General features: G+C 39.7%; 2 protein-coding genes across 3 annotated transcripts; one reads left to right on the top strand and one right to left on the bottom strand.

Annotated features, from left to right (window-relative positions):
- Positions 1-465: 465 nt before the first annotated feature.
- LOC118211386 (opioid growth factor receptor-like protein 1) lies at positions 466-16684 on the bottom strand. Of its 2 annotated transcripts, none has more exons than XM_035388560.1 (8): positions 6979-7310; positions 5687-5743; positions 5422-5457; positions 5233-5302; positions 5064-5142; positions 4192-4258; positions 3860-4008; positions 466-3204 (listed from the first exon to the last, which is right to left on the bottom strand). In XM_035388560.1, the coding sequence occupies exons 1-8, from the start codon at positions 7078-7080 to the stop codon at positions 1791-1793; spliced, it is 1974 nt and encodes a 657-aa protein (XP_035244451.1). In that variant the 5' UTR covers positions 7081-7310; the 3' UTR covers positions 466-1790. The 2 variants fall into 2 exon arrangements, with proteins under 2 accessions (XP_035244451.1, XP_035244452.1); XM_035388561.1 differs by lacking the exon at positions 6979-7310 and adding an exon at positions 16557-16684 and having other exon boundaries at positions 467-3204.
- On the top strand, positions 15106-20149 carry LOC118211388 (potassium channel subfamily K member 15-like). The gene is made up of 2 exons (XM_035388565.1): positions 15106-16785; positions 18093-20149. The coding sequence occupies exons 1-2, from the start codon at positions 16503-16505 to the stop codon at positions 19028-19030; spliced, it is 1221 nt and encodes a 406-aa protein (XP_035244456.1). The 5' UTR covers positions 15106-16502; the 3' UTR covers positions 19031-20149.
- The last annotated feature ends 3406 nt before the right edge of the window (positions 20150-23555 follow it).

The raw sequence follows: 23555 nt of genomic DNA, 5'->3' as shown, positions 1-23555 counted from the left end.
TTTATTAGAGAATTCTTCAGTAGCAACTTGAAATGGTTTATATTTGTGGGGGATTTCCATGATTGGAACTATTTAGTAGTTTCTTTGTACACAAAACTTCACTTCATCAATAATGATATGTTTACAGGTGGATGCACATGCAGAAAACAAAAGCATGTGCGGTGCTCGGCCAGGATTTCTTGTGTCAGTGTTCAAAAATAAAAAGGACTGTTCCTTCTCAAAATAACACTATCTATTCTTATGCCTTCCCTATAGGATTGAAAAATTATTTTCTGAAAATGAATTATCTCTCACAGTTGCAGCAGTGGTGTGTGCTGTTTGAACAAGTACTATAATGTATTGCATGTTATGCTTGTTTTGCTTGTTTAAATATCTTGATTTGATATTGATATTTGCCATGTGTCTTTGTTAACATAAACAGGCAGTTGAGATTATTCCTCAATTCCAGGGGCACACTCCATGCTCATCAATTTAATTGTTTATTGTTTAGTTGTAATTGTTTAGTGAATCAATATTTGGCATCTGTATGTAACAGACAAAGACAACCAACTTAAATTAATTTGACAATCTAATAATCAAGTCAACCCAACAACACAAAGAAGACAGATTCAGCAAAATCACAATCAAAAACTAAGAAACTACAGACAGAAAAATCCAAAGAACAGATGTGCACTCAGTTACAGGATAGTACAAATTTTCAAACAACACAAATGTACATTCTTCAAATTTGTGATGTTTTCTTAATGATCTTTTTCTTAAGTTTCTAAACTTAAGTTATTCCTGATAACATTCTCTGTGACTAAAATTCAAACTGTCAACAAGTATAAGTAACAGAGGGCAGTATTTTTGTTTTATGAAACAAGTAACGTACAATAAGCAGTGACACTTACATTTCAGACTATCTGCTCTTCTGGTACTGCCCAGTGATTATTTTTATTAATCCCACCCAACTATAATTTCATTTTATTGCAGAGCAACCCTGAGTCTAAAAGAAAGAGTTTGTAAAAACCACAATAAAAATCCCAGAATTTTAAAATGTTAATTTCTCTTAACTAGGCGCTTTTCATGTTTAGAGAGATTCTTCACCATTTTAAGTCACGTTACAATATGTCAGCATAATTATGTCAGATAATTTGCCCCCTTCCTGATTCCCTCTATTACTGCATATTTGTCACAGTGGATGGTTTCTGATCTTTTTGACATGGGTGATATGGGTGTTTAATAACTTTTTTTCATTTAATACGTGAAATGATACTTAAAAAAATGTTTTGTGTTTACTCAGTTTCTCTTTGTCTAATATTACATTATGTCTAAAGATCTGAAACCATTAAGTGTGAGAAATACGCAATGACAGGAAATCAGGCAGGGGAAAATGCTTTTTCACCGCACTGTAATTGATTGCAGTGTGGCACAATGTGATCATGTGACTTTTATTCTTGATGACATGCATGGCTATTTCTGACATAATGTGATTTAAGAGGGTAAATAATCACTCTGAACATGACAACCATCTAATTAAGAATAATTAGCAGCTTGTTAGAATTCTTGGATTGCGCTTGTGGTTGGGAAGAAAACCAGCATATACAATGGCTCCCCAGGACTGATTTTGGGTACCACTGCTATACTATTGCTTCAGGAAGACTTTTTGGCATTTGCTGAGATGCAAGGTTTTTCTTTTGGCTTGAAAACAGCTTCTTCTTTTACCAGAACTTGAACATTTTTCTTATGTGCAAAGGTTTTAGTGTGGAATCTATGGTGTGCTTCACTCACAGATATCTGTTTTACATGGCTCATTGCAATTCCATCTCGGAGTCCTCATCAGTCTCCATTTCCTGGTCTCTGCATATCATGGCATCGTCACTGGCCTTCACATCATCAGGATTAGATGACACATTCCCAGCATCATTACCAGAAGCCGTGTCTTCCACTGCACCTTCTGGTCTTTGATCCTCGTCTGCTCCAACATCGGGTCTTGGACCCTCGCTCATTCCACCTTCAGGCAGGTAACTGATAATGGGTACATCTTCAGGCTTGCAGAGGTTCATAGCTCCTTCCAGGCTGACACTATCTTCCACTCCTCCTTTTGGTCCAGGACTCTCGAGTGCTCCACCCTCAAGTTTGTAACTTTCTACACCCTCAGCCTGAAGTTGGTGACTTTCATTCACTCCGATGGGTCTGAGATTGTTCTCAGCTGCATCTGCAGGTTCACGACTCTCTGTCCCTTTGCTCTCTCTATCTTCACCTATGCTGTTGAGACTCTCTTTCGCTCCTCCCACAGCTGTGGGATTCTCTGAACTCTTGGATAGCTGAGAATCTATTTCATGAGTGACATCGTCATCTTTAACTGGGTTACTGCTAACTGAGGGACCATCTTTTTTTCTAGCTGGGTCAGGCACCTCCTCTGCAAAATCACTGTCATTGGGATTTTCAGCCAATCTCATCATTTCCTTCTTGTTTTGCTTCTCCGGTGGTGATTCCTGCTCTGCTGCTGGTGTGTCATCTGCCGTCGAGTTATTCTCAATGTCATCGCTGTCAGACTGCTTCTCAGCAGGCACCCTGCTGCTCTCTGTCTTTGCCTCACTCCCTTCTTCTTGTGCAGATTCTTGTATGACTAAGTCTTGCAGTGGTAGACTGACGGTGGTTTGACAACTGTGTTCAACTCCTGGCCCCGGCATGTGTCCTTCTAATGGACTGTCCCCATTCAGACTGCCTGAATGTGGTAAGTTGGGTTGGTTTATTTCCTTGTTAACTGGAGGTGGCTGTTCAACTGAGGACCTTTCTTGCAGTGGGTCGACTGATGGTGCCTGACACTGAAAAGCCTTTGAAGTTTCAGAGTGGTCTTCAGTTAGATTTGCCTCATTTTTCTTGTCACACCCAGATCCATCTGATTGGCCACCTTTTTCTTGGTCTTGCTCATCCACATCTTTCTGTTCCCACAACAGTTGAATCTTTTTTGGGCACCACACAAACTCACATTTGGGCTCGTAATGCCTGAAGGCGTACTCAATCAGCTTTCTGCGTTCATCCTTGTCAAGGACAGCAAAGAGGAAGTAGTCCATTACACTCTGTTTCACATTTTTCAAGTTATCATGAATCAGAGTCTCCTCTAAGAAGAATTTAACCAGGGGGGCTTGGTAGTGCTTGAACCCCAGCTCCCCTAAACTCTTCACGATCCGGGTAATCCGCAGGTTGTTGTGTGTGTTTCTAAAAAAAAAAATAAAAAAAAAAATAGATAACATAATGAATTTGTTACAAAATGCCTCCACTGATGATTTTTCCAGATTCCCATAGTCAGATTTTTAATCACTGATTTTGTGACATTAGTGGCTGGTGCATTTTAGGCACTAAAAAGTGCATAATTCAAAATAGCCAGTTACTTTAATATCATACATATTTGTTACTTGTTTTATAGATGTACGTCTCTCACCTACCAACGACATTATATCAGGGCCATAAGGGCTGGTGGAGTTTTCCTTTTCATTATAATTTAGCATCCGGATTATAATATTGGGATAGCCATTGGGATAGTTTTTCGCATTTACAGTATCCTATCAAACTACTGATGCAGGGCTGGCCAGCAGAGATGGGCTCCCCCTCTATCTGGGTTTTTCACATGATTTCTTTCCACCAGGGAGTTTTTATCACCACTGTTTGAGTGTTTTTCCCCCACTGGACAATTTTTTTTTGCACCTCACTTGTTGGATTTTGGGGGGGTTCAGGCGTGGTCTTGGCCAATTGTTCATATTTTATAACGGGTCTTTGTTATGGTAAAATTGAAATGAATTGAACAGTTAGTTAAATAAGGTATGGCCATAAGTCAAAATCAGTTGCTGCAGTTGAATTACATGAACAAACTGACCGGTTGAGGTTGTCAAATCTTTCCTCCCACTTTTCTGAACGTTCTACCCTTCCTGTGGATTTGTCGACTAGCCGTATGCCATAGAAGTCCAACATCAGCTCATAGGATTTTACCAGCCTCTTCTTTGCTTCCTCATCTTTACAAAACTCCTGTGGGGACAATAAAGAGTGCAAAAGCACAAGGTGTGGGCAGGCTGTGTGCCACACTTCACTACTTAAAGTAATTAAACTCCAGCAATTATTTTAAAAATGTTTTCACTTGTTTTTCTCATATCACCAATTATATCACCAATATGCCATCATTTTCTGACATCTTTTGTTAATAAAGCCTACCTCTATCTCCTTTTTAGTAAGTTCCTTGGCACGATAATTCATTCCAGCTTCTTGCAGTGGAAACAACCTGAGAAATACATATGCTGTTGAGTTCAAAAGGAATCAAAGCACCAGTGCAGTACTTAAACTACTTTTTTTTTTTTTTACACATTGCATTGCACTTAGGAGATGCTCAGGCTGGTATACAGAAGAGGTGGACATCAGTGTAACTCTCAAAAATGTGACATCACCAGGAAGGCATAGAGGCCCATTAATACGTGTAATGTTAACCTAACAAACAACAATTTGTATTGTAACTAAAGAAAGTACCACTAGAAAGAAAATCTTTGCCCAGCTATAACACGTATTCAAACGTAAATCCAAAAAAGAAACAAAGGAAAAGAAAGTTGATCTAAGGGGGTCATGGAAGCCACGGTGCAATCTGAAGAGATGAGTCTTCAGCCTGTTGGAATTCTGGCAGGGTTTCTGCCATTCTGACTGCAGTGGGAAGCTCATCCCACCACTGGGGGGCCAGAACAAACAGGAGACCTGACCTGGAAGTCCAGTTGTGCTGGGAGGGTTGTGTCAGATGCCCAGACGTAGCAGAACGGAGGGGTCTGGTACGTATGTAGGGTCTAACAATCGCTTGAAGTTACAGCAGAACTGTCCCTTTAGCTGCTTGATAGGCTAGCACCAACGTTTTGAATCTGATGCGCGCTGACACCGGCAGGCAGTGGAGTGGAGGGCGATGAAAAGGGGAGTGACATGGCTGAATATGGGGAGGTTGTAGATCAGATGCATGGCAGGATTCTGGATGGGCTGCAGAGGTCTTTTTACTGAAGTATATAATGTTAGGTCCTATGTTCCGGGTTGTGATAAACACTGGGTCTTACCACTGAATGTAGGAATGGACATATTCAAGTCTATCATAGTCTCCTTTCCAATGCTTGTGAAATTCTGTGATTTTCATGTCTGTAGAAAAAAAGAAGGAAAATGTTGTCAGCTCACCGGACAGCATACTTGCATTCAGCTAATTCATAAAAATTCTATGGAGTGACATACTGTCAGGCGATGAGGGAATTTCATTACGGTAGAACTGGAGATTAACCATTTGCTCCTCCTCGTCCAGATCCTGGAGAAACAAGCAGGGGGAAAGAGCTTCTATGAGCCAGGCAAATGTCCCGATTCAATATTCATGTGTCTGACATAAAGATTTCTGTTTGCTAATTAAGTGTAGAAAAAAAAACTTACTGTATGATGATTCCAATACCGTGATTGGTACTCCTCCTGTTAAGAAAACAGTAGGTCACCTCTATGAATCTTCAAAAGCTTAAACCTATAGGATGTGTACACACACTGACTTCATGTACAAAGGAATACTGAACAGGAACACAGATCTAAAATTCTCAATAGCCTGTGTGCACAAGTTTTTGTTCCAAAGTATTGCTCTGGCTTAATTGGTCCAATTAGTTAATTATTTGGTTGTGTTATATTTAGGAGGAACCCATGGCCTTACTGGATATCCGTGTCGATAGGTTTGCATGTCCTTGGCAGCTCGAAGGTTTCTTCTCCCCTGGAAAAAGGCATGTCATTACAACAATTTGGCACTTGTAAAAATTTTCACTCCTCATTGATTAGTTATTGTTCTGTTGCTTTTTCTCTACTCCTGTATAAATAACTAATGCAAAAATAAATTATTTAGAGGTCTTCGGAATTATATATATTTTTTTAAATATTAAATTGAAAGTGACTTAATTGATAAGTATTCACTGATGTCTTTATGTCACTTTGTTCAAACTCGGATACCAATATTCCTTTAAAATCTGCAACAATGTACAGTACACAAAGAGAAGAGGAAGCTCAGGGTGTCATTCACGACAAAAAAAAGTACCCAGCGTAAACAGTGAACATTTGCATGAACCACCACCTTTGCATTATTTTGTACCACCGTTTTAGTTGCCCATCATGGAAAAAACTTTGTGAACTCTTATTCCATATGGCAATTTGTGCATATTTCACTAAAAGCATAAAATGCCGTCAATGTCTATCACTATGACCTTCAATGTAATGAATTTTGCTTTGGGCCAGGAAAAGCCTGTAGCCATTGAGAACGAAAACCTTGATAATCAATCATACAATAACTATTAGGCTACTGGTCGTCGCATCATTTGGCGGTCCACGCTACCAAACACCGAAAAACACGCTAACCTAATTATAACAGATGCGTGCATATTGGGATGTCTAGCCTGCCATTAAAAGTAATCGCTGCTTCCTTTACAAACCACTCGGTCACTCCCAAGTTTCCGTCGTGTACTGAAGAATCTCTTCAGATTACCTCTTAACACTAGGGCTACTCGTCCGCTGGTCAGAATCCCAGATCAGTGTTTTATATCACTTGTATCTTATTCTACCACTTTTGTGTTGCACTCGTGCTATTGTCTTCATATTGTAGCTGTTTATATTTCTTGTAATCATGTCTCACTTCAAGTTTAACTTGCCATAGCTTTACTGACTTAGCCTATCCTTACTACGTGAACTAGACCTGATGTTCATGGCTTATATATCTTATCGGACCTGTGTTCTGTAGTTATTCCAGTGACCTTCGGTATGCACGTATTGCCGCTTTATAAAGTAATGCGGATCTACCGTCGTCACGAGCCAGCCAACTAACAACAGTCAAAAAGAAGCCTACTTTCTCACAAATGAGTTATTTTACTAGACTGTGTAGGCTACAAGATACAAGTAAGGCGAATCAAATACATTGTTTAAAAATAAAATTATAACAAAAATACACAAGAAGGCACGAACTCTATAGCGAGTGTTCCACCGTGAGTTTTTCCCTTCGGAATCGCTGCCTGTTTCCTCCCAGGTCGAATCATACTCGCACACCAAATCGTCTTCTTCCATCATGAAGGAGACCACCCTGGTGCGAACCGAGGACAACTAGGCTGCAGGAATGTAAAATAGCCCCTTAATCCGTTTCAGTTCGCTACTGGAACGGAGTAGCCTGATTATTAATGTATTGTAATCAGTTTCTTTGAATTGAAACCGAAAGTTTTCGATAACGTGATGTTTGACTAGTTGACTTCGTGGAAATGAAAGTGAAACTCAGTTGACGGACAGAAACTGCTTTATTATTATTATTATTATTATTATTATTATTAACTAAGCTTTGTAACCCTTTTTTGCGAGTTTGCTGTCGGGTTGTTTTCCGAAAGGTAATGCTGAGGGGGAATATAGCGTATCATACTTAAGACGTGTTTCATTGTATTTTAAGCATTCTGTCGTGAAAAATATTTAGGCCGAAACTTTATGTATACCTAAATTGCAATGCAGGCTTAACTGGCGTCACTGGAAGCCAATATTAACATGGCTTCGACTGCTATAATCTAAGTATAATTGAACATTTGGCACCACGGATTGCACCATTACGACGGAGAAAAACAAAGAAAAACAAACAAATAAAAATTTAAAAAACAATTGACTATACATTTAGAGGATATAGAATATTCAAAAATAGTATTCAGAGTATTCGAAGTATTCAGAAATAGCTTCATTCCGCACAGTAAACATTTTTTGAAACTGAATAAAAGTTTCAAGGCAGGCTGTTGGCCAACTCAAAACCATGACGCATAATATGCGCGTGTTCGCAGAACTACCTGTAGATGGCAATATGGAGACTGAAAGAATGCTGGCGCAAATGTTTTGGAGCAAAAAATCTTTTCAGGCGTTGTTTTGCTTCAACAGCTTTTACATTGTTATTGTCATCTTGTGAATTCTGTGTAATCTTTCTTTTTTCTTTTGAAGTAGAAGTTTTGCCCTGATCTTACTCCTGCGTAATGTGTTCTGTTACTAAATTTCTGTATATCTACTGTACTTAAGTGTTTCATTTAGAAGTAGCAATGCACATTCCCGTTATAAGGACATGAAGGCAATAATATAAAACAGCCCTTTAGGGGCTGGCTATTATAGTTGCAGTCACCATCGTGTATTCTGGAAAGGTGGCCATGTTGGAAAATGCAATATCGTATGTGGTCATAAATTCTGTTTTACAGTATACAGTGATACGGTGGCCTTAGTGACATCACCTGAGAGCTGTACTGTGAAATGAGATGGCACATTGTGTTTACGAACACCAGACAGGAAACACATTTCACACATGGATCAAGAGGACTTGAGCCAGAATGATCGCTGAATGTGTGCTTCACCGCTCAGCCACAGAAGCTGTATTATTATATAGCAATACTGAACAGGAAGTTTATGCGCTGCAGCTGTAAGAAACCATGTGGGATGTGTGCCCATGGTCTTCTTCTTAACAACACTGAAAATGTTGCTTTGCATCTGTGTGAAGGGGTGGCCTTCACTGTAGAGGGAGACTGTACATTATATGTGTCGAAAAAATATGTGTGTTGGTATATGGTTTTTTAAAATTTTATTTTGATTTTGATTTAATTAAGGAAACCGGCTGCAATAGCTTACATTCCCTTTTCATATATGTTATGTGTAAAGGCAATTAAGGGAATTTACTGTTTTACATTACATTTACATTGCATTCTTATGGCACCGGGTGCGTCTTGTAATGTAGGTGGACACAAGCGTCCTTGTCTGATACATATGAGCAATACTTTCAAACTTGGCTAACCAAGTGAGTACAGATGCCTCACTAAAGCAGTAATACTTAAAAGTTAACTATGCTAACCAGTAACCAAAATACAAATTCTGAATACATCCAAAGTACATCCATAATAATTGCGAATAATAAATAACAATTGATATAATTTGTAAGGTGAAATTAAAATGTTGATCAAATCCAGATCTCAAGAGTTTAGTATATTTATCCTAAGCAACACAACAATGTTAGTGATGTCATCATATACTAAAGGCATCAGGATCTAAGTATTTGCTTAGACATGTACATCAGTGTTTGAGAGAAATTTGCAAGAAGAATTTGCAAACCATGCAAGAAGTGTGACCTTGGCCACATGCCATCACAAAGGAGAACTGAGTCTACCGCAGAATTTTATGGATTCTCATTAAAGAATGAAAAGGGAATTGCTCCCCAGCTTGCAATGATATTTTACAATTAATTGCAAATTAATTCCCATTTAATCTCTCTATCCCATCTAATCTCGCCACCCACACCCAAATCCATTCATAAAGGGAAAAAGTTCATAGGATATCATTGAGTTATAGCCATGCATAAATTCATACTAGAAAACCTGCATATCCTTGATGCAAATTTAGGTATTGTTGTAAAGCTGTGAATGTATGCAGAGTTTACCTCCTCCATGTAATTTTCCCCATTTGAGTAAAAGGAAAACTAACAGAATTACAGTCCTGCATTATGTATATTATATATACACTCACCGGCCAGTACATCAGGTACACCTGTTCAACTGTAACCTGCACCCGTTAACGCAAATATCTAATCAGCCAATCGCGTGGCAGCAACTCAATGAATTTAGGCATGTAGACATGGTCAACACGATCTGCTGAAGTTCAAACCAAGCATAAGAATGAGGAAGAAAGGTGATTTAAGTGACTTTGAATGTGGCATGGTTGTTGGTGCCAGATGGGCTGGTTTGAATATTTCAGAAACTGCTGATCTACTACTGGGATTTTCACGCACAACCATCTCTAGGGTTTACAGGGAATGGTCCGAAAAGAGAAAATATTGCGTGAGTGGCAGTTCTCTGGGCGAAAATGCCTTGTTGAAGGCAGAGGTCAGAGGAGAATGGCCAGACTGGTTCGAGCTGATAGAAACAGCAACAGTAACTCAAATAACCACTCGTTACAACCGAGGTATGCAGAAGAGCATCTCTGAACGCACACCACGTCAAACCTTGAAGCAGATGGGCTACAGCAGCAGAAGACCACACCGGGTGCCACTCCTGTCACCTAATGAAGTGGCCGGTGAGTGTATATATATATATATATATATATATATATACAGGAAACTTTGATTACATAAGATTTTTCTGCCCTTTGGTTGACCCACACCTTGTGTACAACTTAGTATTTTTTCTGTCTTCATTTTATGATTTACAAGTTAGCCATTTTCAGTGTAGTCCAAAAGGCATTAATTTCAGTAACACTGTGACTTAAATGCTTTTTGCTTCTGGGAGAAGGAGAAGCAGATTTTTGATTTTGTTAAATTGATGATGTAAGGTTGTGAAACTGTGAAAACGTTCAGTCCACTGTGAGAGGACAGCAGACAGAAAGCTAGGCCTGCAGTGTATCTGTCTGACTGCTGCACACCAGAGCAAGAAACAATGAGTTTGTAATTTGATTCTGCTTAGAGGACCTTTTTTCTTTTTTTCCCCAGACATTAATTGGCTAATATTTGTCTTATGTGTCTGGCATTTCAGAGAACAGAAAATGCATTTCTCTTCCATTATGGGGGAGTGCCTTTTCTCCAACATCCCCCGACTCTTAGCTGCTATTTTAATCTTTGGTTACTGTGGAAACCAGCAGGATGTGCCAACCTCCTGCATACAGTGGTGACTACACCAATCACATCTGGGTGTGTATATTTCTCTTTGAATTAAAACCCATATCAAACGTCTGCAGTGGTGAGTTCTTTTCCTGTGCTGTTTCACAGATTTTGGATACCATGCTGTGGTAATAACAGTGCTTAGACAAAAAAGAAAAAAAAAGAAAATTCTACTTATCTGGTCGAAGTCACCTGCCAATTAGCGATCACTCTAGGTTTCATTTTTCACCATTAATTCACATTATTATGAAATGTAAATCCATGAAGTATATTATGAACAAGTATGTGTGTGCTGTTTTTCTTTCTGTCACTCTCTGGCATTACAAAGTGACAGATTCTAGTCTGAATCAGGAACTTTTTGTTACTGATTATTCTATATTGATATATGTCAATAAATACCTTGAATACTAATGCTTTGTAGTAGATTGTAGCTCTTCTGACAGGACTGACATGTATTTGTGCAATAGATGTATGCTTTTATGCCTTGATGACATTGTCATCTTTAGATTTCACATTTTCGTTATAATTTATTGCAGTGCATTTTACCCTTCATTTTTATTGTTGTATGACTCAGAGTTTTAAAACATACATATGAAAAATTATGATATTGAATCAAGTGTTAACATTTCATGCATCCACAGAAACACAGTATTTTTTTTTCCAAATTACATTTCAGTATGTTTACTTTAGTATTATCAATGAAACAAAATAAGACAGGAATAAAAAAATAAAAATCCTTCTGAACAGATGCACTAAGGTATATTGAATTAAAAAAAGAAATTCATAAAAAAATATTCTTGTGTCACAGCTGGGATGATGTGATCCAGTACATTCTTGTCTTGGTACTACAACAGTATTTTGACAGAATACTACAAACTGTCTGTACAGTAACCAGTGTGATGGCAGGAAAGGAACTGGGGTGCTGTCCTCCAGGGGGCAGCATCGGCCTTACAGACAGGTCTGGCCGCAGCTGTGGTTCATTGTAATCACACCAGCTGCAGCCCCATTACCTAATTATGGGCTCTATAAGAGGCCTAGCTCCCAGGCCTAAGGGTATGCTGCTTTTTTCTTTTTTTTTTTTTTAGATGTGTTTGGGAGCTGGGCTATTAACAGTGTGATGGATTGATGCCAGTTTTTGGATGATTTTTGTTATTACTCTTCCTTTGAAGGGTTTGGTTGCCAGATTGGCCTTTTTGTGTGGCCTTTACTACTTTGGTGTTTTGGACAAATAAAACCGGTAAGCCAAACTTTCTGTTTTGTCCTGTCTGCCCACCACTTGAGCAGTGTCCAGCCCCAGCCCTGCCTCACACCAGTTGCAAGGCACACATTATACATGGAATGATTGCACTGCTTCTACCTGCACACATTGTTTTCTTGATAATAGACTTGCAATATTAATAATGAAATTATAATTACAATTTTCATTTTATGAAAAGCAAGTACACCACAAAGGACAAGTTGCAATTAGGAGTCACCTTGTGAATTTATTTCTAGGTAAGAAGAGATTCCTATAAATATTAGAATCTGCAGCAAGTGTGAGCTATATGTGTCCATTATGAAATTAACATTTTAAAATGCAGGAAATATATTGTGATCATTGCAGGCAGAATTGAAAGGTTTCTACTATTAACAAGATGTCAATATGTTTTGAATATGTTTTGATGTGTAATGCGTTTTGAAGCATTTGGCAACAGCTTCAGAAACCGAGACTGCTGAACTTGCTGAAGTTCTGGGGAGTCATCATCTGAAGGCCGCTACTTATCCATACTAAATCAGTAAATCAGGGAACCTTGAATGAAAACGGCATAAAAAATGCCAGAGAGGTGTGCTGTATTATGGGTAATAGTAGAGTAACATTAAGTTACATTATCCACTTGAGAGCGTGATGTTCCATAGTCTCTTATGGACTGATGTACAATTTTGTAATTTTGTGTCCATTAGCTGCCAAACATGCTGGCTTGTGTTTAGGTTTAGTGGGTATATGATTCCCTTAATATTTGCAACCTATCCTTTTTTTTTTGTTTTTAAATGATCTATTTCATCTTTTGTCTGTGGTCCGGCTCAGTCAGCAACTCATTTTGTTGACAAAACCATAAGCATGTATTCTGTTGTACGGTGTTGCTGTCTTTGCAGTATTGGGACTGGCCCACTAATAGCTCTCCCAGCAGAGAGATAGCTTGCCCAGGGTTGCTCCAACTGCTTTTTTTATTTTTTATTACCACCTCGCTTCCTTTCCTTGCCTCCTTTCCTAGTGTGGAGGCAAGGAAAAGTAAGCGATTGGAATGCACCCAAATTGACAATGCATGATTTCAGATGTCAATTTCACATTTTTTTTACCCGTTTGGCCTTCCATACTAGGAAAGGAGACCAGGAAAGGAGAAAAATAAGCAGTTGGAAGGCACCCCATGTCTCACATCGGTGTTCTAACCTCAGCCCACTTGGCTTTGTCCATCAGTAGGAGATGATCACAGGGTGGTATGGCTAATATGAGAATAATTTATTCAATGAATACCAAGCATGTGGTATTGTTTGACATTGTTTGAGGAAGTCCCACACTGTAAAAACGGAATTTTTCAGGCTATAAAATAGCAAAGGTATGAAATTGTAAACAGCTGAAATGTAAATAATTGTATTGTTTACTGCGAAACACCGTAATATTTAACAGATACACAGCCTGCTACCATATACTTAACATGGTACAGTAATGTTCTGGCCACCCTGTTGTACAACAGTGCACATGGTCAGCCACGGAAAGAAACATGTTGATCGGATCCAGGGATTTAGTTGGCTGCATGTGAGCAGTAATGCATGCACGGTAAAATGTTTAATCAACTCTTACAGAGTACATATGGTGCCAACTGGACTCGGATGTACTTGGTCAGAGTTGAATTAACACTGAACATTTTAGTTTGTGGCAAAAGTCCTCTGCAAAAGATCAATGTCAGGGCTCACAAAAAGGATTAGGACCCAGGTGCAGAGACCAATGCGCAGGCAGAGGTAGGTAAAATAAGTCTTTACTGTCTTTAAACAGCAAAAGCAAAAACCGCAACAAGGCAACAGGAAGTACTGTACATGGGGAACTAGCAAACATGCAAGAGTACAAAAACCAAACTGAAAAAACCAGGAACTGAAATACACGGTGAGACATGCAAACAATGGCAGGAAACGAGCAGATATGCAGAATGTGAGAAATCTATCATTAAATACAACACACCATTAGCAGCCACGAGACACTAAACACAGGGAAATCAAAGGAACAGGGTGAGAACTAAAACGGGGCATTTCGTGGTCAGGAACCAGAGCCGTGACAGATTAGAGCAGGGGGTGTCAAACTGAATTCCCAGGGGGCCGCAGTGCGTGCAGGTTTTTGTGGTTTTACTTCAATCAGCTGCTAATTAAGGCGTTGAGAACGAGGTCTGTGGATCCTTTAGCCAATCAGTGACTGAAATGAGGCAATGGTGCCGAAACACCCCAAAAACCAGCAGACCCTCAAGGGCTGGAGTTTGACACCTGTGGATAAGAGTCTCAAATCCCTGAGAGGGTTCTTCCTCTGCCCTTTCCCTTAATGGGGTCCCACCAGCTGCTTGCACTGCCGGTAAAGTTCAGCTTCATTTATGTCACGCCCGCGGCCCCTCCACGGCAGCAACTGAAACATCCTCTCATCTCTCAGCTTTCATGGAGGAGCATCACAGTGGTGGCCTATCTTTTCACTCCGAACAATCTTTTCCTCTCCATACCCTGACTGATCGGTGACGTTGATTAGTAACGTTGACAAAATGAATGAACTATTGGTATGTGTACAAATATTACAAACCTTTGGCAAAATGAATAATTGTTCCATTCACAAAGGAGAGAGAGTAAGGGAGAATATACACACACATACACGTGTGTTATGAATAATCTTATTTTTTTAGATTGCATTCTTCTTGTTTTGAAGAAAAGGATGTGCTTAAAAATGATCCCAGAAATTAAATTTCAATACATTTCTGTTCATTTTAAGTGAATAAAAAGATATCTTGAAACATGCGGCCGTGATTGGTTGCCCTATTTCTCTGAAAAAGTGACTCTGCAAATGACAAATGTTCCATTGACTAGTCTGGTACAGTGTGCTTCATAAAGGTCAGCTCTGCCCGGCATGGGTCATCCGTCAGAATGATCCAATATCGAAGTGAATTGTGAATATTCTTTCCATGCATGCTTCAAAAGGCAAAGCAATCAAGATAGTTGAATGTGAAAAGGCCAGCTGTTTCCACAATTCCCCCAAACACTTCTCTCTCTCTTTCTCTCTCTCTCTCTCTCTGCTGATTAAACAGGAAACAAAAGCAGGCATGAATATGTAACTGAACATTCACAATACTTTTAGAGTGAATGTTCCTCGAGAAGCAATAATGTTTTCATTTCATCCTTTACATAATGTAAAGGATTAAATCCAAAATCGCTCCCCTTTATTGTAAAGAGCAGACTATGGGAACAATGGACAGCATTAGCTGCACCCCGCTGAAGCTCCACTGGAGAAAGCAATCAGTACCACGGCCAGCGGCTCGTGCAGGTGACACGATTTGGCGCCAGGCTCTACGCGCTTTATAAAAAACCGTTTTGTCATTTTTGTATGGCCTCTTTGAAACTGTATGTGGTGGTTTTAGGATTAAAACGGTGATCAATAACACGTAATTTGCATAGTAGAGAAAATATGGAAATGTAGGCTTGTAATTAACGTATTAATAATTAACGTCTCATTTATGGATACATTAATAAATAATTTCTTACAGTTAATCTGTTTCTTACCAGAAGGTAGCCTATTGCATGCAAGCTAATTAATGGCCGATACACATAATTATTTGTTTGTATTTCCCCACTTCCACCTCCTTTTTACAGTAGCATTCGCGTTATCCATATATGTTTATCCGTATGCTGTCAGACTAGTAGGCCTATATTGCCAATTAAATAGCCGTAGAGACTGCTTATCATTTTTTCTTGCTGCTATGAAAAGTGAACCGGCGTATGAGCTCTCCTTGTAAAAGCGGCAGTTTGGAGGCAAATCACTGTCGGGGATTTAAGGGCTATATATATCCTATGTTCTGCTTCTGACATGAAGCAGTCTGGTCCATGTCAGAGATGCACAGAACTCGGCTTCCGTAACCAATTTAAACTGAGACCGCGCTGCAGCCGAGATAACCAAGCACTTGGCCTCCGGTTATAGTGCTGCAACAAGACAGACACGGTTGGTTGAAGGAAACAAAAATTAAACAAACTGGGTTGGTTAAAATGTCTGAGACATAAATCCATGTAAGAATGACTGAAGAAGACGGAGGCGTTTATTGGTGACGAGGAGACTGTCTGAGGAGGCGTTGCAATCTTAATGTTGGAGGTTATATCCACAGGTGAAACACTTTTGTTGTAGGCTACGTTTTGAGCAAGGTAACATTCAGATGTAGGTATAATTAAACGGAACTGCAGTCGCATTTGATAAGGACAACAGAAAACATGTTCGTGCGGTTGATTTCAATATTGGATATTGAATTCAGTCTTTTTTAAGGAGCGTAGAATGCAACAATCGGCACAGTTGCATAGGCTTTACTTGCACGTTAAATACATAACTGCCAGTATCAACATCAAATAAAAACTGCGACGGAATTTCTTTACGGACATTCCAGCACCTTAAGTATTCCTCGGAATGTTGTAATTAACAAGCTGTACGTCATATATTCTTTTTTTAAAGTTCTGAATTAAATGGCTTCCCTTATGTGCTAGTGTGAACATCAGTCATGTGGTGAGTTGCACTAGCATTTCACCGCGGCTGCCCACAATCCTTCCCCATTCTATTTCGCCGCGTGCGAAGATGAAGAAGCAGAACATTCGAACCTTCTCTCTGATCCTGTGCATGTTTTCCTACCTGCTCGTTGGGGCTGCCGTTTTCGACGCGCTGGAGTCGGAATCCGAAAACTCAAGGAAGAGAATACTGGAAGAGAAACGCAACGACGTTAAGAACAAATACGGCTTTTCAGATGACGACTATCGCGAAATAGAGCGTGTGGTTTTGCAAGCTGAGCCCCATCGCGCCGGGAGGCAGTGGAAATTCGCCGGATCCTTCTACTTTGCCATCACCGTCATAACGACGATAGGCAAGTTTGATTTCTGAAGATACTGATTTGGTTTGAGTAAGATGGTAAAAGACTAGTAACATTGGCATTCTTAGGTTTGAGAATATTTAAGTTTTCCCACTGTGTTCTTTTCTCTGTTTAGTGATATATTTGAATTCATAATATTATATAGGCTATTATATATATGTGTGTATGTGTCGTTTGAAACGTGTACGCGAATAGATTGTAATAATACACAATAACTGGGGTTGAATTTCAAATTAGAAGATAAATGTGTGAATATACAGCTAAATGTACAAATACTGGGACAGTGGCACAAATTTAGTTTTCTGTACTTCAGCTTATTGAATTTGCAATAAAACAATGAATATGAGGTTAAAGTGCAGATTGCTCGGTTTAATCTGAGAGTAATTACATCCATATTGGTGATCCATGTAGGCAGCGCTTTTATACATAGTACCCCCATCTTAGGGGAGCAAAAGTAACTGGACAAATGAACATAATCTGAAATAAAGTTGTTATATTTTGCACTTTGTTGCAAATACTTTGCATTCAATGACTGCCTGAAGTCTGTGACCAATAGACATCACCAGATGCTGGGCATCTTCCCTGGGGATGTTCTGCCAGGCCTATACTGCTGCCATCTTCATTTCCTGTTAGTTTCTTTGGCATTTCTTTAAGTCTTGTCTTCAACAAATGAAACGCATGTTCATTTGGATTAAGGACTGGTCAGTCAAGAGCATTCCACATTTTGGCCCCAAAAACTCCTCTGTGGCTTTAGCAGTATGTTTGGGGTGATTGTCCTGCTGCAAGGTGAAGAGCCGTCCAATAACCTTTGAGGCATTTGATTGGATCTGAGGAGAAGTTTCTGTACACTTCAGGCTCTAGGTTTTAACCCTTCCCCCCAATTTAAATAAAAAGGCAACTTTGTCTGGTTTACACTCCTGCTCAGACGACTACAACCAGCTGATCAGCAAGAGCTGATCTGAGATCAGCCTGTAGCTTCTGGAAGTTTCTTTGCTAAGATGTCCATGTTGACTGACTGTATGAAAATGGCTGCAATTCCTACACTGATCACCAAATATGGATGTAAATGCCCTCAAATTAAAACTGACAGTCTTCACTTCAACCAAAATTTCATTGTTTTATTTCAAGTCCAAGGTGCTGGAGTACAGAACCATGGCAACACAAATTGCATCACTGTCCAGTATGTTTGCATTTAACCGTACCTTCCATCCGGCTCCCCCAAGCATCAGGCACTTTTGCACATGCTGATGATGAAAACACCAGATTGTAATACTGTGTGTGACTATGCTGTGATCTTGCAGGCTATGGCCATGCAGCACCTGGTACAGATGGTGGGAAGGTGTTCTGCATGTTCTATGCTGCGCTAGGGATCCCCCTTACGCTTGTGATGTTCCAAAGCCTGGGGGAGAGGATGAACACCTTCGTTCGCTACCTGCTGAGGAAGACCAAACAGAGCCTTGGATTGCGGCGGACAGAGGTCTCCATGGAAAACATGGTGCTGGTGGGTTTCCTGTCCTGTATTGGTACCCTGGGCATCGGGGCGGCCACCTTCTCCTACTATGAGGGCTGGACCTTCTTCCACGCATACTACTATTGCTTCATCACCCTCACTACCATCGGCTTTGGGGACTTTGTGGCTCTGCAGAAGAAGGAGGACCTGCAGGAGAAGACGTCCTATGTGGCCTTCAGCTTCATGTACATCCTGGTAGGCCTGACGGTCATCGGGGCCTTCCTCAACCTGGTGGTGCTCCGCTTCCTCACTATGAACTCGGAGGACGAGCGCCGCGACGCCGCGGAGCGGGCGTCGTTCAAGAGAGGGCGGGGCCGGGCATGGGGAGCTTCGGGGAGGCACGGGGGGCTCAGTTCGGACGAGGACGAGTGCAGCAGGAGCATGCTCTTCCTGCCCATGGAAGAGAGCGCGAGCTGCATCAACCTCATCCCCTCGCCAAGTGAGGACCAGGAGCAGGAACTGGAGCAGCTGTACCTCCAACGGCTGCACCCGCCGAAAGCGGAGTCCCGCCTCCGCTCCCTCTGCCCCTGCGTTTGCTACCAGCTGGGCGCCTGCGACAGCCCCGCCCTCTCGCACCACGACCACCCAGGCTGCCACACCAACTTTGTCTACTACAGCTCCATCTCTTACAGGATTGATGGGGGGTCCCACAGCTCGAGGGAAGGCACTGCGCTGTGCTCCTCTGAGGGGACCTACCTTTCCCCGCTTGCGCGGAGGAATTCGTTGTAATGCCTCGCGCAGAATTCTCAGCAGAAATTCTGCCGTTTTAACGTTGAAATTTATTTTTATACACTGAGTAGATAGAGAGGGTGAGCTGAGTATTATCTGTAAACATTTACAAACTGCTTTATACTGCTTCATATACTTGATGTCCTATTAAAGGATAATACTGGTAATTTTAATTTATTCAGTATCATTCAGCATGTCATGTCATATGAAAATACCTAAACTGAAAATGTTTCTGTCCGTTTCTCAGTACTTTTTTCCTACCAAATTTAGCGTTCAACCAGGAAAGTCATTCATTTCAGTTGTGTGCTGAAGTCATTGAATGCAGTGCAGAAATACATATTTTCATTTTCAGAAAATGCAACCTGTTATCGCAAAAAACATGACCAGTGTAGTTTTTATCAAATTTACTTCAAATTGTTCATTTCAATGGGGACTATTTTTCAGTATTTTGGTGCCATGCCGAACTACTTTCCACATACCAAAAAAGCAATCGTTGTCACTTTGTACTTTTTTTACTGAAGCAAGTTTATAAAGTAATTAGTTCATTGTAATGGAGAATTATTCTGACTAAAGCAACAGTATGTCTCTTTGACTTGTTTTAATTGTTTTTTTTGGACAATGGAGTTCTCTGCTTTCTGGTGATTTGGCATTGGCTAGATGGATAATGATTTTTTGTAGGGTAAATTGTTGGTAAGTTGGGCAGACACATTATCGGCTTTGGTCTTTTCGTAGGGTTTGATGATGATACTGAAAAAATGAAAACTACCAGTGTTATCCTTCAGTCACAATGATTGTTTGTTGAGCTGTTCAACTGATTTATGCTGCTACCATTTTATTTCCGCTGCATGAAATCTGGATGTATGGTTATACATGGAACAGGTAGACTGTGTCCCTCTTCCAACAAGTTTATGAAACCTAAAGCAGGCCAGTCAAAATCTCAATGTAATATGTTTTATCATATATCTTATTGTCAAAGCTATGGCAAAGGAACCAATGTCTAGTGGTGAGAACTGTGGCATGCTAATAGGAACTCTACATTAAAGAGTAGAGCAGATTCAAAGCAATGTATTTTATTTAGTATATATCGCTAGCCTTTAAATGCAGGTAATTTTTTTTTTTTTTAAAGCATGCAGTTGTTTTATTTGTATTTAAAGTGTTGGGGGCAGTGAGAAATTGAATAAAAATATTTTTATATTCTATTTTATTAATCAAAGTTATTACTTCTCATAAAAAAACAAAGGAGAAATATCCTTTGTTTTAAAATAAAAAACATACTTTGGAAACTATATAAGCACAACTTTCTATAAATAACAAGGCTGTTGTAATTCTTTATTTCCCTATACGGTATGTGTTGATTTATCAGTTGGAGTGTTGTGTATATCCAAGTTAAAATACACAGATGTCCATGTTATTACTCAATCTGTTTCATGTGTTTTTTTTACATGGCCTATTAGACATGCAGCTAATTAATTTTGATCAGGTTCAGCTCCAGCACAGTCATGTCCTCCACATATACAGGCACATAAAACACGAAGTTCCTTTTATAGTCCAAAAATAATTCAATACAGTATTCAGAAATGAATTTAGATGAAAAGTGGCAAGGAAGAAATTTATTGAAACAACAGATATTGTATCATGGTATATATGTACACGTTATGCTCAAAATTTCAGTTTTATGGTATTTTGGTTGACAGCCAGTGAATAATTATCAGAAGAATGCACATGGGTGAAAGTATTTCCTAATGTAATTACATTTATTGTCCTAATTCAAAAGGAATTATTTGCGTGCGTGTGGGATGGGGGGTTGGGGGACGGTGGCAGTTTCTGCGATTTGGCGCCTGGCTGAGAAGCTCCATGTGCTGAGAGAGACAATGAGGAAACTCAAAGGGGCGGTCGGTTGGCATTTCTATCGATAGCAATCATTCTATGTGCAGTGATGGACCCCTGTGGTTCGGAATTATTTCCCTGTTGTGAGAGTGCTGATTATGGCCAGCAGCCTTACAAGGCAATGTATAATGGGCAATAGCATCACCAAGTGGGGGGGGGGGGGGGGGGGGTATAATGGGCAATACCATCACCGAGGGGCGGGGGGTTCTGTTGCCAGGGTAATCCTCCCACATCAGCACTGGTTGAATGCACTCTGTTTGTGCCGCTCGCCAAAGTAGTGCTATCATGACTGTGCAGCTGAGCTTGCGGGCTACAGAGTGAGAAATGGCAGCTGGCTACATGTATTTTAGAGGATGCTCATGCCTGTTCCTGGCTAATGAGGACACTGCAGCTATGAATCGCTGTGGTGATTTTTTTATTGATCTGGCTCATGCTGTTAAAGCACTATTCTAGTGCATGGATGGGCTCTGTGGTCTTGTATCGAATCCAGACTGTGCCAGTGCTGACTGCTTATGGCAGTGAGGGTGGATAAAATAATATTGGGTTTTTCAAATTGGGAATAAAAAGGGGGAAAATATTGAATAAATAATTTATGTTCTGTTGGATCTCAGTCCAACATTTACGTAATGCAAAAATGCAAAAATTCAGGGCAAAACAGAACAGAACTTTATGTTTTATGGAAACTTTATATTTTCCATGTATAAAAAAAATACTGTAATATAGAGCAAATTTTAAAAGTACAAGGATGACATATAAAAGCATACTAAAACACTTTTTTCCAATGTGGTCCTTGATGGACAACAAACAATACACAGAACATACAATGTGAACAGAAAAAAACATTTGAATAAGTTTGTATACTGTACATAAGCATAAGTTTGTAATGCAGTTTCCAGCCAGCTCGCAGTATTTAATGTGTTTTTGTCAAATGATACATGAACACTGGAATGGAATAAGGGCCCACGCACAGTTTTAAATAAGTGGTTAACGGATACATCATGCTGTGTACTGCATCCTATAGTTTGAAATATGTGCTTTTGTCAAATAGCTTGTCATAATTAATATATACTGTTGTAGCCCCTGCAGGCAAGCACCCATTCGACTGCCGCCGGGGCCAACTGTCTGTCTGCCAGTGTTTCGCAAAAACGTTTCTTTCAACAGCTGATCCACATCTCAATTGCCTCACCTCAGCTCAGCTCTCCTCGAGGGGACCCCCATAGTGCCGATTTGCAAAACGCTGGCGGACTGACAGCTGTGCTGACGGCGGGCCACTTGTGCGCTGCTTGTGGGCACTGTAGGTTTTTTTTTTTTTTTTGGCAGGGATTGCAATTTTGAAATCCGTAAACTACCTTTACAAACAGCCCCCGAAATATGAAGAGGAACGTACAATACGTGCTTGCCGTCTTGACTGCAGTAGTGAAACTGCAGTCCAAGTGTGTTTCCACCATTGTTCCTGCATAAACATTTTTAAAAAATATACAAACAGTTCTTTTTTTTAACATAGAGCCACCAAAGAAGCACAACCAGACACTGTGTTCTCTCAACAGCATAACTTCCATTAGTCAAATGCATAGGGCTAGGTCTGGGGTGGTAGTACAATCAAATAAATTATTTCATCACTATCATTCAGATGCAGTTATTTAAAAATCTGTGGGAAACAAGAAGCCTGCATGGACAGATCTATTGAGGTCAAGTGCAGTGTGCTTAGCTGGAGTTTAAACCTTGAAAGCACAGAACTGCATTATAATGGAGACAGCTAATGTTTATATATAACTGCAGTTAGCCCTTCGTGTGATGTCACTTTCATTACAGTCATATTTTCTCCAGCTTTGCTTTATTGTTTATGTATGTTCTCTGCATTTTGCTTTCATATACCATTTTAGTGCCTTATTTTCAGTGACTTTGTGTGCTTAGAAATAAATAAAATGTAAAAATAAAATTTATAACAACACTAAATAATAATAATAATAACAACAACAACAACAAAAACTCCTGGAATAATTATGCATATAACACTACTTTATCATTTATTCCTCAGACAAAATAGATTATAATTGATATTCCTGTCATGTGCTTCCCTCAAAATACATTCATGCTAAAAGGGATGCAAACAATGCATTATTTGTAATGTTCTTGTATAATATTTACTTAAATTCATTTTTTATGTTTTAAGAAGTACATTGCCTTGGCGCATTATACTTTGAATGCTATGGGATGTCATTTTACATCTTCAACACTAGAGGGCAAGATTGGTCGCAATATTGTCCAGTGCGAGATATATCCTGTGCACAATATTGACAAATTATGTATGACCATAGCCAACTGTAGCCAACTTAAGTGCGCTTTCCACATTTAGTGTCCTTGCCTACAATGATTTTCTTTTATCTTTCAATTAATATTATGAGCTAACATCTGATTTGTATTCCCCCCCCCCCACACATTATATACCTTTTAGAACTGAAGCTGCAAAACAAAGCCAAAACAAATTTTATTGTATGTAGTAAACAGTGCTTAAGAAACAGCTGTTATAGAAGGTGATGTAAATGACATGTTGTCTTTATTTCATATGAAACAGGAATCCATCTCGTATACATGATTCTTCCACTAATGGAACAGATAATATTTTTGTCAGCTGCAT

Source organism: Anguilla anguilla, chromosome 13 (assembly GCF_013347855.1).
Source record: "Anguilla anguilla isolate fAngAng1 chromosome 13, fAngAng1.pri, whole genome shotgun sequence".
NCBI classification, from domain to species: domain Eukaryota; kingdom Metazoa; phylum Chordata; class Actinopteri; order Anguilliformes; family Anguillidae; genus Anguilla; species Anguilla anguilla.
This window is presented reverse-complemented; position numbering and strand designations above follow the sequence as displayed.